The sequence below is a fragment of the Octodon degus genome, unplaced genomic scaffold, assembly GCF_000260255.1.
Source record: "Octodon degus isolate 3935 unplaced genomic scaffold, OctDeg1.0 scaffold00057, whole genome shotgun sequence".
Lineage (NCBI taxonomy): Eukaryota > Metazoa > Chordata > Mammalia > Rodentia > Octodontidae > Octodon > Octodon degus.
This window is the reverse complement of record NW_004524633.1, coordinates 5,416,218-5,428,055: the sequence shown is the minus strand read 5'-3', so window position 1 is coordinate 5,428,055 and position 11,838 is coordinate 5,416,218. Positions and strand designations below refer to the sequence as shown.

Genomic DNA, 11,838 nt, shown 5'->3' with positions numbered 1-11,838 from the left:
GCCTTTCCGGCTTGTTCACCTGCAAGCTGAAGGCTGGCCTGCAAAGTGAGCACAGCTGTAACAACTGTCACCTTAGCAATTCCAGGGAAAGGAAAACATCTGGCTTTGGATATTGTGACAGAGGTCCTTGTGACACACATTTGGTATATTATGTAAAATAGTTTGAAACGGTGATCAATGAAAACACTAAGCAAGTTTTTGGTGAGAAAAATGTCAATAAAGTAACATAAAATGAATGAGATGGAGTTAACATTTGTATGGTCTATCATTTGATGAAAACATTTGAAGTTATAGATGGTTTAGGATCTATCAAGTGATTCACAAACTCTGAAGAGATAAAAATTGAACTGTATCTAGGGCAACATAAATACAGCTTTGCACTTTACTATTTGGTAACAGACAATTTATCTGGGATTTTTTAAAAAAGGAACCATATTGATTTTAGGTAAAAAAGAAAAAGTTGTAAAACTAGCTCGAAAAACCCACCCTAAATATGCATTAGAAGGGTGCAGAGGGCCCTACTCTCCTCCCTACACTGTTCTTAGCTTTGGCTGACACTTTTTCGCACAACGCTTCAGCAAGCTTGCGTAAAGACACGGCCTACATTCACTGGGGGTGACTGCTTCTTAAAGCTGCCTGTCAAGCTGTTACCAAAGACCGTCTCCTAGCATTCACTCCACACGGGCGAGAGTTTGAGCATCGGTGACAAACATGCGGCATGGTGTGCTGCTCAAAGGCGTAAAAATACTGAAAACTAAAGAGAATTCATTTCTTGCATATTTTAGATGATAAAACTAAATTCACTAAGAAGAACTAGTAAAAGCAAGAATTTATAAGAAATGACAGGGATTATATAGGTAAAAAAAGTCCTAGAAAACCTTTGGAAAGCATTCTTTTTTTTTTTTTTTTTTTTTTTTTTGTGGATAGCTCAACCGGCCCGGGGTGGGGATGGCACTGTGGTACCAGAGATCAAACCATGGTCCTCACACTTGCCTAAGCAGGTGCTTTAGACTGCCGAGCTATCTTGTTGGCCCTGCAAAGCATTCTTGATTCTATTATTTGATGTTCTTGAAATATGTATAAATTAGTATTAAAAGGAGAATTTTCCAAAGTGTTTTCAAGGGGTGCTTAGAAATAAGTCCTCCTGATCCAATAGTCTTCTTAAGTTTCATTAAAACATGAACACTTCTAGTCAGTGTCCAAGGGAAGAGTGGACGGCACAGAACTGCTTGTTCTCAGATTAATATCTGGATATTTGCTCAAATTAGTGGACCCAAATAGGACTAGGAAAACATCATGCTACGGCAGAATATGGCTCCACAAGCCTTACTTACTTCCATTATAACATTAAGGGACATTTAAAATGGATTTACTTTTCACTGAAACATCTTTCCTTCGAAGGTTGAAGATGTATTCAGAACAGGTGATGCCTTACTCTGAGGGTAGAAAGAGGAAATCGGAAATATTATGAACCAAAGGAAAAATAACCATCAGCAGGTGGAATGTTTCTTGTAAGATTGCCCCAGTAGGACAGAAATCAGATATCAACACAAGGGCCAATCAATTGAGGTCTCACCATGGCCAGCTCAATGGATACAAAAGTGTGACATTCCACTGGGAAGGAGACTGAAATCCGAGCCAAGCATCCGCAGATGGGGAGCATCTGAAGGACACAAGAAGGTGCTTGTCACCTGTTTTTCTATTTGGAGACTTTGAGAGCAGAGAGAATGCAGGAAATGGTCCAGAGAGCGGAGTGCTTAGGGAGGGGGAGGCGGGGCGCCATCGGCTCAGGCTTTGTCACTCAGGTGACTTGGACTGATTGGCTCATTTGTATGAGTCATTTAATTTGAGTCATTTAATGGAAATCTATTAAAATCTAAAGCTGTATTTAGAGCCCGCCCCAATTTTAATGCTATTAAAAATCCTGCTTGCTTGCTTGCTTTCTTTCTTTCTTTCTTTCTTTCTTTCTTTCTTTCTTTCTTTCTTTCTTTCTTCTTCCTTTCTTTTTTTTTACAAAATTGCTGATCAGAACATCCAGTGAATGGCAAAGGGAGTCCGTTTAGAGTGACTGGGATTTTGCCCGAGTGCGTACTCTCTGGGGAAGAGAAGCTTAGATGAAGACCCGACGCTCACCCTCTAGCAGACATCTACGGATTTTATTGTATTTCTCAATTTTAATCCACATCCTATGATTATTTTGAAAACAAGCCAAAACGATGGTCCTGACTCTTGGAGTGAGGTCAAGAGATACCTCGAAGGGCGAGAGTCCTGGAGTCAGCTCCCAAGTGCCAGGGCTGGGGGTCCCTCACAAGGAAAGGACTTTGTAGCAGGAATGAGTGGTGGTGTGTGACTCGCTCCCACTTTCTCAAGTCTTAGGACACAGAAGGAGAGCAGGAAGATGCAACAGGAGAGCACACTTCGGGCTGCTGTGGGAGGCAGAGAGCACAACAGAAGAAGTAGAGCAAGAAGAAGGGTTTTCCTAGGGAGGGAGAACCCATCTTATTTTTTCTTCTAAACTTGAAGCAAATTCAGTAGGTGGAATGAAAGTATAAAAATGATATTCAAATTAGAATGTAGATATTCAAATCTGATACAATGTCAGAATTTAAAAAGACCTCAGAGATAGATAACGGCAGTGATTCCTAAGTTTGGGGTGCTTATCAAACATCATATTCCCAGGTCTCATCCCTAGAGACTGATTAATTCAATAAGATCAATTGATACCCACTGCGTTTTAGGCTCCATGGACAGAGCCATGACGTGGTTCAACTCGCTGTCTCTTATTTGAGGACCCAGGAGGCCCGCGCGTCGCGCGGTTTCGTTACTGGCGTTACCCTTCCTTCAGTGCCGCATTCTGCCGTCACCTTGGCGTTTGAGTGGAATAGAGGCAAACAAGACACAGTTTTCCCAGAACAGGCAGAGCAAAATGGATTACTTTTTCTGCCAAGATGGGCAGATGTAGTGTCACTTTGGACACATTAATTCATCTAACTGAGCCTCAAGGTCACCATAAGGAAGTAGAAATTTTAAAAAGTCCTTAGGCTCTTGGAATTTGGGGATTTTTTGTCAGAATTAAATGAGCTAACTGGGTGTAGTGGCGCGCGCCTATCGTCCTAGCACTCAGGAGGCTGAGGCAGGAGGATCACCACAAGTTTGAGGCCAGCCAGGCTACACTGTGATTCCAACCTAGCCTGAACTACATAGTGAAACCCTGTCTCAAAAGCAAAAACAAGGAGACCAAAAGACCCCACTTGAGTAGGTGGCTATGTTCGTTGTGTGATCAGTCAGTTACTGTGATTGTGCACGCTGATGAGGCCCTAAGGGGTGGTTTATCGGAGGGAAGCGCAGTCGTGGGTACTCAGAGCTGGAGGACACTTCACCGCTGTTGCACGGTGTTCTCATTTAAATTAGACCGCCAGCGACATTCCTTCCCTGTTTGGAGAGCTCTTGCCTCCCAGGAGTCTCTGTACAATTTGATTTGTAAAAGTTCTACTACACAGAGCTTGAAAATGACGAGAAGTCCCACCAGTTCACTCTAAGGACAGAAATTAGAAGGGCCGGCCACTTCTGCGAGGTCGTATGGCAGGAATCAGGACGAGTAATGGAGCGGTCTGCGTCTTTGACCAGAAGATTGCAAAATGCAATGTGTGTGATTATGGCTCAAGTACTTTCAGATTGAGACCAAGTAAAACATATATATCTGTCTGTCTGTCTGTTTTTTGCCTTCTGAGACATTCCCATCCACATACCCAATCAAGACCATTTGGGACATAGCCGTTCTTTCTTAAAAAGTGAAATATTCTCAAATACTACACAGTAAATTTTCATGCTGTCTGCATATGTAGAAAATAGATCTTTTTTTAAAAAATTAAAAGCTTGATTTCTAATCATTATAAATTCCAATTTTGATAAAATTCAGATCATTGATAATCATTTCTTTTTAAAAATTTCATGAAAATAGGGATTTTATTTGAAGAGAAAACATACTTTGCATGTTGCCAAAATAAAGTAATATCATTTATACTTTCTATCTTTCTAGAGCACAGCCTTTTAAAGTTATAATTTGCAGGAAATAATATTCTTGTTAACTAGAATCATTCCTTTTTATGTTCGGTCCTGGCACTGAGCACTACCTGGCTGGAGTAGCCCGTCCTGCCGAGCACGGGGCTGACAGGACCCTACCTTGGCAGCTCTTTGATATGAGGGACTTTGGCATGGACGAGGATAATTTTTCAGAATATGAATCCCCATTTTACAACACTGCAGCTATAGGTTTAGCAGGAGATTATAACCCACAGAATTAACAACACAAAATAGACGTCGAAGTCTAGCTTCCCCTCTGAGCTCGCTGGTACGAAGCGGCCTGCTGTGTGCCGGTGGGAGGAAGCCTGCCCTGGCCAACAGCTTTACTAGTTTTCGAGCCCACTGACACCTATTCTGTTTCAGAAAGACCAATTGTGCGGCCATAGGATTTCTTCATAGCTCAAATTTAGTTCCTGGAAACATCGGAGACTAGTGCAACCTACTTTTAAGTACATTTTTATAATAGTATAATTTTTTTTGAAAAAAAAAAACCCTTTGTGTTTAATTACTAATTCAACCTAAATCTATATAAAATATCAAGAGAAAGACATGAGAACCAATAATATTTACACATTTTTAATATGCCTTGTTAGTATTCAATATGTTTTTCATGAACTGATTACTTAAAAACACATTTATATCATATGCTGGATAATTCTGTTTTCCGCTGCTTACCCTTTACTTGTTTTTGTGTTCTAAATTTCTGTAGGCTTTATGGGATGTCAATTTGTGTTTTTGCAATTTTCTATTTTGGTTTCAAAACCAAATTGGATATCTTTACTTAGAATGAGTATATTATTCAATTTGTTGAAAAACTTTAGCACCCGAGTGCCGTGGGGAGCCAACCGAGAGTTTAAATCCTAAGAATTCCTTGGAGGTAAAATCTACCTTTTCGCATATACTCTTGGTGGTCCTGACTAAAGGTTACAAATATTAATTTAAAAAGTTCTGCTACAAACAATTGCTGGTCGCAATCTCATTGGAAAAGTAAGGCTTAAAAAATTTAACTTGATTCCAAAATTTAAATGAGCTAAAGATTCTTTGTCTAATTTGGGTGAATAGAAGATGCAACTTACCAACAAATGATCAATGTGACAGCTTAACTTCAGTTACTTAACAGAATAATCGAGAAGGGGAACCGGCTGTGTTTAAAGTAAGCTCTGTGACTCAAAGGAAGACCAACGCTTTCCGATGGCGGTGTGGGAGGCTCGCAGCCGCAGCTGCTGGCTTCTCCCTCCGATCCCAGATGAAGCCTGGCCCTTCCTCCTGCGTCCTGCAACAGCACAGTGGCTCGGGTAACTCTTTTCTCAGTTCCCCAAGAATGACAGGAGATTGGCATTTTATACAATCGAATCTTAATTATCCAACAGGATATTTATTGCACAATAACGTGAATAGAATTTCAATTTTAAATTGTATGTGTTCCTTCCTCAACGATACAAACGGTGACAATTAAAATTCTCCTGGATCTAAACAGGAAACTAAGAAGTCCTTTTCCCCCCTAAGATTCTCATTCTTGGTATTTTTTTTTTTATTCCTGTGGGTAAAGAGGAAGACTTGGGGCATCACTGCCCAGTGCAGGAGGGGAGAGGCTGTCTGTTCAGAGGAATGGCGTAAAGTTGTTAACCAGCTCTATTCTGGAAAGCCTTGAAATCTTAAACTCGCAATTTTGGGGTTAGCCTCACTGGCCACTCAGCAAGCTCCGCATTTGCTAAACTGTGTGTGTGGGGGAAGCAGTTAAGACTCACCATCGTCTTTACTCTTGATTATAATTTAATATACTTAAATTTTAATATGAATTGCTTTCCCTTTTTACATAAGTTATAAAAATAAGAGGCCCTGTTTACAGTTTGCGTTTTTATGAAATTTGCAGTTTGAAAAAAAAGCTTTTTAAAAAGTGGTACTTAATGCTTTTCTTTGAATATGCTGTAACCTTAGAATTTTTTTTTCTGAAATAGTTTCTGAATTTAACCCACTAAACATTTGAAGACTGAATTTTTATTTAGCACTAGAGTAAAAGATAGTAACGACTGAAGAAAAGCAAGTTTTTTCTTCCTGGTTCCATCTGCGCTTTTTCTATGTGGCACCCCCTTTCTGACAGCTATCAACATTATATTTAAATCTTATGTATTGACAAAATGCACTGTACCGCAGGAAGCTTTGTGTCAATCAGACGGTACTACTATTGAATTTACATACCACAGTTTAAATTACATCCGTTTCAGGAATAGTAAAATGCTAAAACTCAAGTGTCTAACTGCCTTACTGGAATGAGTACAATTTACAAATACAATAATTACATTTTAAAACCATTAACAATATTACACCTAGAAGTAAATACTGTAGGACTGGTCACCGCGGCACCGCGTGAAGGCCAGCGCTGCCCGAAGCTGCAGGCTCCCCGGTGGACTCCTCCCAAGCGCAGATCCTAGTTCGTTCGCGTTGGACCAGAATTAAAACCTGTTTCTCACGCAGGAGTTCTGCATTCTCTGACTCCTCCGAATCCTTGCAGAAGATTTTATTAGTTATCTGCCAAATACTTTCCTGTAAAAGAAGCACACCAGCAGTTCACCTGCGGGCTTGATAAAGTGACTCACGTGGCTAGCATTTGCACCCCTCTACCTTCTCCTCAGAGCCATTGACCATACGCTTTAGGATATGATACTAGTGTAAAATATGCAAAGGTTACTAAGTTTTCATTTTTGTCTTTTCAGACTTCAAGGTGATCGTGGTTTGTAGGGGTTTGGGTTTTGCTGAGAATAGGTTGGGACACTACTTCTTGCATTTGAGAATCCAAATAATGGCAAGAAGCGTATGCAAATAATTTATTTTCCAGTTTGGGCCATTGTTGAGAGTGAAAGGGATAGGATTACTAACTGCGAGGTCAGTCAGACAGCCGTACAAAACCAGATTTAGGGACTGGGGTGGTAGCTGAGTGGCAAGCACCTGCCTAGCTGATTCCCAACACGGCAAAACAAAGAACCCCGCCCCTGGATTCCTACCAGCCAATCGCTGACAAGTATGATCAACCTATTACTGGGGACCCTCCTACCCCATTAAAAAGAACCCTTGTGCCAAACGAAATCTAGGCCAGGCCACATCTACTTCGTGGGCAGTCAGTTCCAATCTGGGGCCTATGTTGCTACTAAGTTGAAACCTAGACCCTCCCAGGTCTAGAAGCTAAGTGTAATGTCCACGCAGGCCTGTTGGAGGGCAGGTTTTCAAGCGTCTGAGAACCCTTGGCCTTCAGCGTGCAACAGGGTTTGTGTGTGCTTTCTGTCTTTTTCTTGGTTTTCAGGTAGGAGACAAATCTGAAAGGCAAGAGCATTTGTCCTCTTTGCAATATAACCAAAGCAGATTTTACTGCGTGGAGTTCAAATACAGGTCTAAACCGGGGAGGCTGGCCGGCTCGGGGGAAGTAGCCAGGGAATTCTTCGTTCCTGATTTCAGGTCCATTGTTGCACTCATATTCCACCCAGCAGTTGTTCTGCCTTCTAAATGTGCTGGAGTTTTAAGGTAAGGGAGGGGAGGATGATTTGGAAACCACAATCTATTTCTTCATAGGAAAGAGGAGCTAGGGTAACCTTATTCTTTTTTTTTGTATTGGAGGGAAGGTTCTACAGGGTGTTCAGGGTCTCACCACTAGATCGGACTCCTGTTTACAGCCTCCCAGGAGCTGGGATTATAGGCTCAGGCTACCATGCCCAGTCTCCATTGCCATCTCAGCGTGCCCCAGGGGTGGGGCTGGCACTGCAGGCCCGGGGATTGAACCTCCAGCCCCTGTGCCTGCTTGCGGATGCTTTAATCCACTGAGCTATCTGGTCTGCCTTAAGGTAACCTTATTCTTACAAATGGATTTTGAGATAGCCTCGTACCTGCAGCAAACCTCTTCTTGATGAGTGAAAATCGGTACCCTGCTCCCACAAGTTCGATGTCACAACCGGAAAGGGTGCTTCCCTCGCTGGTGAACTGCACTACCAAGGGGGAAGGTTTGCTTGGACCTTCGGATAACTGAAATCTTGCCAATAGAGAACCCACCCCTGAAAAAAAAAAGTATTATTGCAACATGACTGTCAAGTCGACATTCTAGATGCAATTTTGAAAATTATATTTGAAAGTTAACACATGAAGTTGGACTTGTTATGATATAATAAGTTCTTCAGGGACAACATAGTGATGAGAAAAACATATCACTATGAAGAGAGATTCTCTCCGCACACAGATGAAAGTGTAATTCAGCAAATAGTACTTCAAAATTCCATGGTGCACATGCGGAGGGCCCTGTACTTTCGAGTCTATGATTATTATGTCAGAGGAAAGTGAATGATATCTGCTCTCTGTGGGGGGCACGGGGTCTGAGAGCAGATGGAGACAGTGTGGCTCTTCTCTGTGCCCCAAGGGACACCGGCCTGGGGTGAACCGTGGTAGGAAAGGGGCCGAGGTGAGTCACTGCAGATTCTTTGCTTTTACTGATTAATACCTAAATGCGAAAGTGAAGCGGTCAAACATCCTGCTTATTGTTAGCACACGTGCTGCCGAAGCGAGTGCTTGCTGTTAGCACTGCACGTGCTTTGCCTCAGAGCTGGCTGATACCTGCACATAGCTTTGGCTTTACATATTCAATAAAACAAGCCTGCGGCTCCCTCACCTCCGTTTTCTGACTTCTGAGAGATATCAGGGATCTTCCACAATATTCTTTGCTGTTCAGCATTCCTGAAAATAAAACAGACCAAGGCTTGCCCAAGTGTAGTCCATATTTTTTCCAGATAAAGCCATATTTTTTCCAGATAAAAGTTAAAAAAAATAGATCTGCAAAAGTTAACAGCTATTTAAAAACGAAAGCAGGGTAAATGGGGCTGGGCGATAGCTCAGTGGCCTAAGCACCTGCCTGGCAAGCGCAAGGCCCTGAGTTTGATCCCTAGTACTAAATATAAATACATAAATGAATAAATGAACAGAAGGGTAAGCATGAGCCATCTGTGGTGAAATGGCCGTATCCTGAGGCCAAGATGCTCAGTGACCTACACCAGACATGGGAGCTTAATGATCATACGGCTTTCCGTACGTGAGAATCCTACAGTGTGCACGAGTGATGGAGCAAGATAGAACAAGGACTGATGTGAGCCAGGAGGTTGGTCTTTCTCAGATGGGAGGAGGGGACCCAAGGCTGACAGGAGGGGGAGGGAACGCAGGGAATGAAGACGCCGTATGGCCGTGCACCAGCTCCCCAGGTGCGTGTGGTTGTTATGAGCTTCAGACAGGCACTAATTAAATTTTAAGACTTTTTTAACAAAAGCCAAAAAACAGGAACAAAGACAAAACAGCTACAGTAATTTCTACTTTCTGCCCTTAAGCTGCTCATACAGATAGCTGCCGTGTCCTATGGGAAATACATGTGTGAAGAAGCCCATGACCCGAGTTCAAGCCCAGCTTGTGCAGCTTAGTGATGTAGTGAGACCCGGTCTCAAAATGAAACACAAGAATGGGCCAGGATGTAGCTCAGTGTGAAGACCTGGGGGCCCCTCTCCCCTGCCATGGGGCCCTTCATACCAGACAGCTGGCGGGAGCACAGCCTGGAGCTTCGTCACGCCGCCATCTACAGGGACCAGGAACTGCACATTGTTGAGGGCCACGGCGGTGGCCATGGCGTCCGAGTTGTACTTGTAGTCGATGCGCAGGTCGGTGCTAGCGGGTTCACACCGCCAGTTCACTGCCAGGTTCAGGGGCGTGGACTGAATGCCCTGTGCTGACACCTTGTCAAACGACAGGAAAGGGGACATGTAAGGTGCGACCTTTGATCTGACACAGAACCAGGAGCTGCCATGGTCTCCCAGAAGAGGGGTCGGTAACCTGGTGTGCTAATGTTTGGGTTGCTGCATTCACCAATGAGCTCAGTGATGGCAAAGAGCCCTTGTGTCTTCTGTGGATTGTCACTGAGTTACGGTGTAGACTGTCTCTGACCTGGGACAAGCCACCAAAGCTCTCTGAGCCTCAGGAATGTCCTCATCTACCAAATGGGAATTGCAACAGTAATCTTTACCCCTTGGGTGGTGAGGAAGATGGAAGGAGGTCAACTGCATGGAGCATAACGCAGCAAGGGACTCAGGTTTTGATAAACACCATGTAGTAATATTCTTGCCTTGTTTGCTCTTCTGGACAAACCAAGCGGGCTGTTACTACTTCTTTATGATTTGCGAAAACTGGGACCTGAATCCAGTTCCTCTAAATGGAAATATTGCATTCTAGTTAGGCCTATCTGTGAGTGAGTTAGGCCAAGAAACAGCCACGGTCAGAGAAGCAAAGAATTCCATCTTAGGAGAAGACACTGGTCTGGGTCCTCCGTGACCACTCATATAATTTCTTGGTTGCTCCCTGTGATGGCACATGGCCTCTGCGAGGCTCTGCTCTGTGAAGCTCAGGCGCACTGCAGGGACTGTACAAATGGTGCCTTGTCCTGGGATCTGTGAGCATGGACTTCATGGTTTTTGGAAAACACGCAGGACTCCCTAGGAGTTGGCTATACCATGGGGCACCCAGGATTCACTCTCCAGGCAGGACTGGTCGCCATGGACAGCAGCCTGGAATGGGTTCTTTATAAGATGACTGAATATAGCCAGTGGACTGTTAGGGCAGTTTTTTTTGGTTTTGTTTTTGAACCCAGGCCCTTCCACTTGTCAGGCAAGTGCTTATTGTACTGAGCTAACTCCCCAGCCCTGTTATAGCAGTTTTTAAACTTCAAACACTGTTAGCTGGCCAGGCCTTTCTGTAGCTCCATCTTGCCTCACTGACCCTTTCCTGTCCTGCCTGCTCAGCAGGACCCTTCCTGTGCCTGCACAGGCACCTTTGGCAGAGGTCAAAGGGAGAAAGTTCACCTGCTTAGATTTCAGGGACATTGCCCAACACACTCATGGTGGCCACTCCCAGAGGCGGGCACTGCTGGAAAAGACAACTGAACACCAACAAAAGAGATTCTTCAGCACACACCGGAAAATCAGGGCAGGACTGGGGCCCTGTGTGTCGCCCACAGCAGCCTGGGACGTAGCTCAGTAGGTGCCCTTCCAGCCCTTGTTGGCAGCTGAGGAAACAGCTTTGGGGCCATCACATGCCCAAGACGAGGGCCTTCGGGAAGTCTACCGTATTCAGGGCTCGCCTGCACTCAGCAGTTTGCACAGAGCTCCTCCTGCTGTCGGAGAACTGTCTACCCTCTAGTCTCCCTTAAGGACAAATGTGCAGGTTTTAAGTTTCCACAATTAAGAAAAAACTAAAACGTAAACACGAATGCAGTGTGTGTAACTAGAATTCATGAAGGAGAATAACCAGTTTTATTTTCATACTTGGTCGTGAGAACCACAAAAGAACCCTGAAATTTAACTTCTCATTCAGGGAAATAGTGCATTGTGAGATTCCAGGTTTTACTCCTTTTCATTTATTTCAAGCAGCCACTAAACAAGTTTGAGAGAAAATTTTAAAAGTGTGCGTTCTATCATATTATAAATTGATAAATGTATGGCACATGCTGTGTTCCCTAGTTCTCTATTAGGTATAACGCCCAAAGCTTAAATGATGCTGTTCTCATAGGAAATATGCTACATTTGCTTGCATTTTTGTGTAATGTACTGTCATGGGGCAGTTCACCTTCTGTGGTTTCCTTACAGTATCTTGAAGGCTTTAGAATCACTCAGAACATAGCAAAAATGCAGACACCTCAGTCACAGCTGAGCCATGAAACAAAATTCTCTGGAATGTCAGAGTGAA

At 43.5% G+C, this 11,838-nt stretch overlaps 1 protein-coding gene across 15 annotated transcripts in view; it reads right to left on the bottom strand.

Moving 5' to 3' along the window:
* Nucleotides 1–4,643: 4,643 nt before the first annotated feature.
* The window catches only part of Sgip1 (SH3 domain GRB2 like endophilin interacting protein 1), a 187,730-nt gene continuing 180,535 nt past the window's right edge, over nucleotides 4,644–11,838 (bottom strand). For all 15 annotated transcript variants that reach the window (XM_023718286.1, XM_023718282.1, XM_023718284.1 and 12 more), the window contains 4 exons: nucleotides 9,634–9,836; nucleotides 8,732–8,796; nucleotides 7,959–8,123; nucleotides 4,644–6,627 (listed from right to left, as the gene is read on the bottom strand). In XM_023718286.1, the coding sequence (XP_023574054.1) occupies nucleotides 6,605–6,627; nucleotides 7,959–8,123; nucleotides 8,732–8,796; nucleotides 9,634–9,836 (456 nt within the window). In that variant the 3' untranslated portion in view covers nucleotides 4,644–6,604. The remainder of the gene's footprint in view (nucleotides 6,628–7,958; nucleotides 8,124–8,731; nucleotides 8,797–9,633; nucleotides 9,837–11,838) is intronic.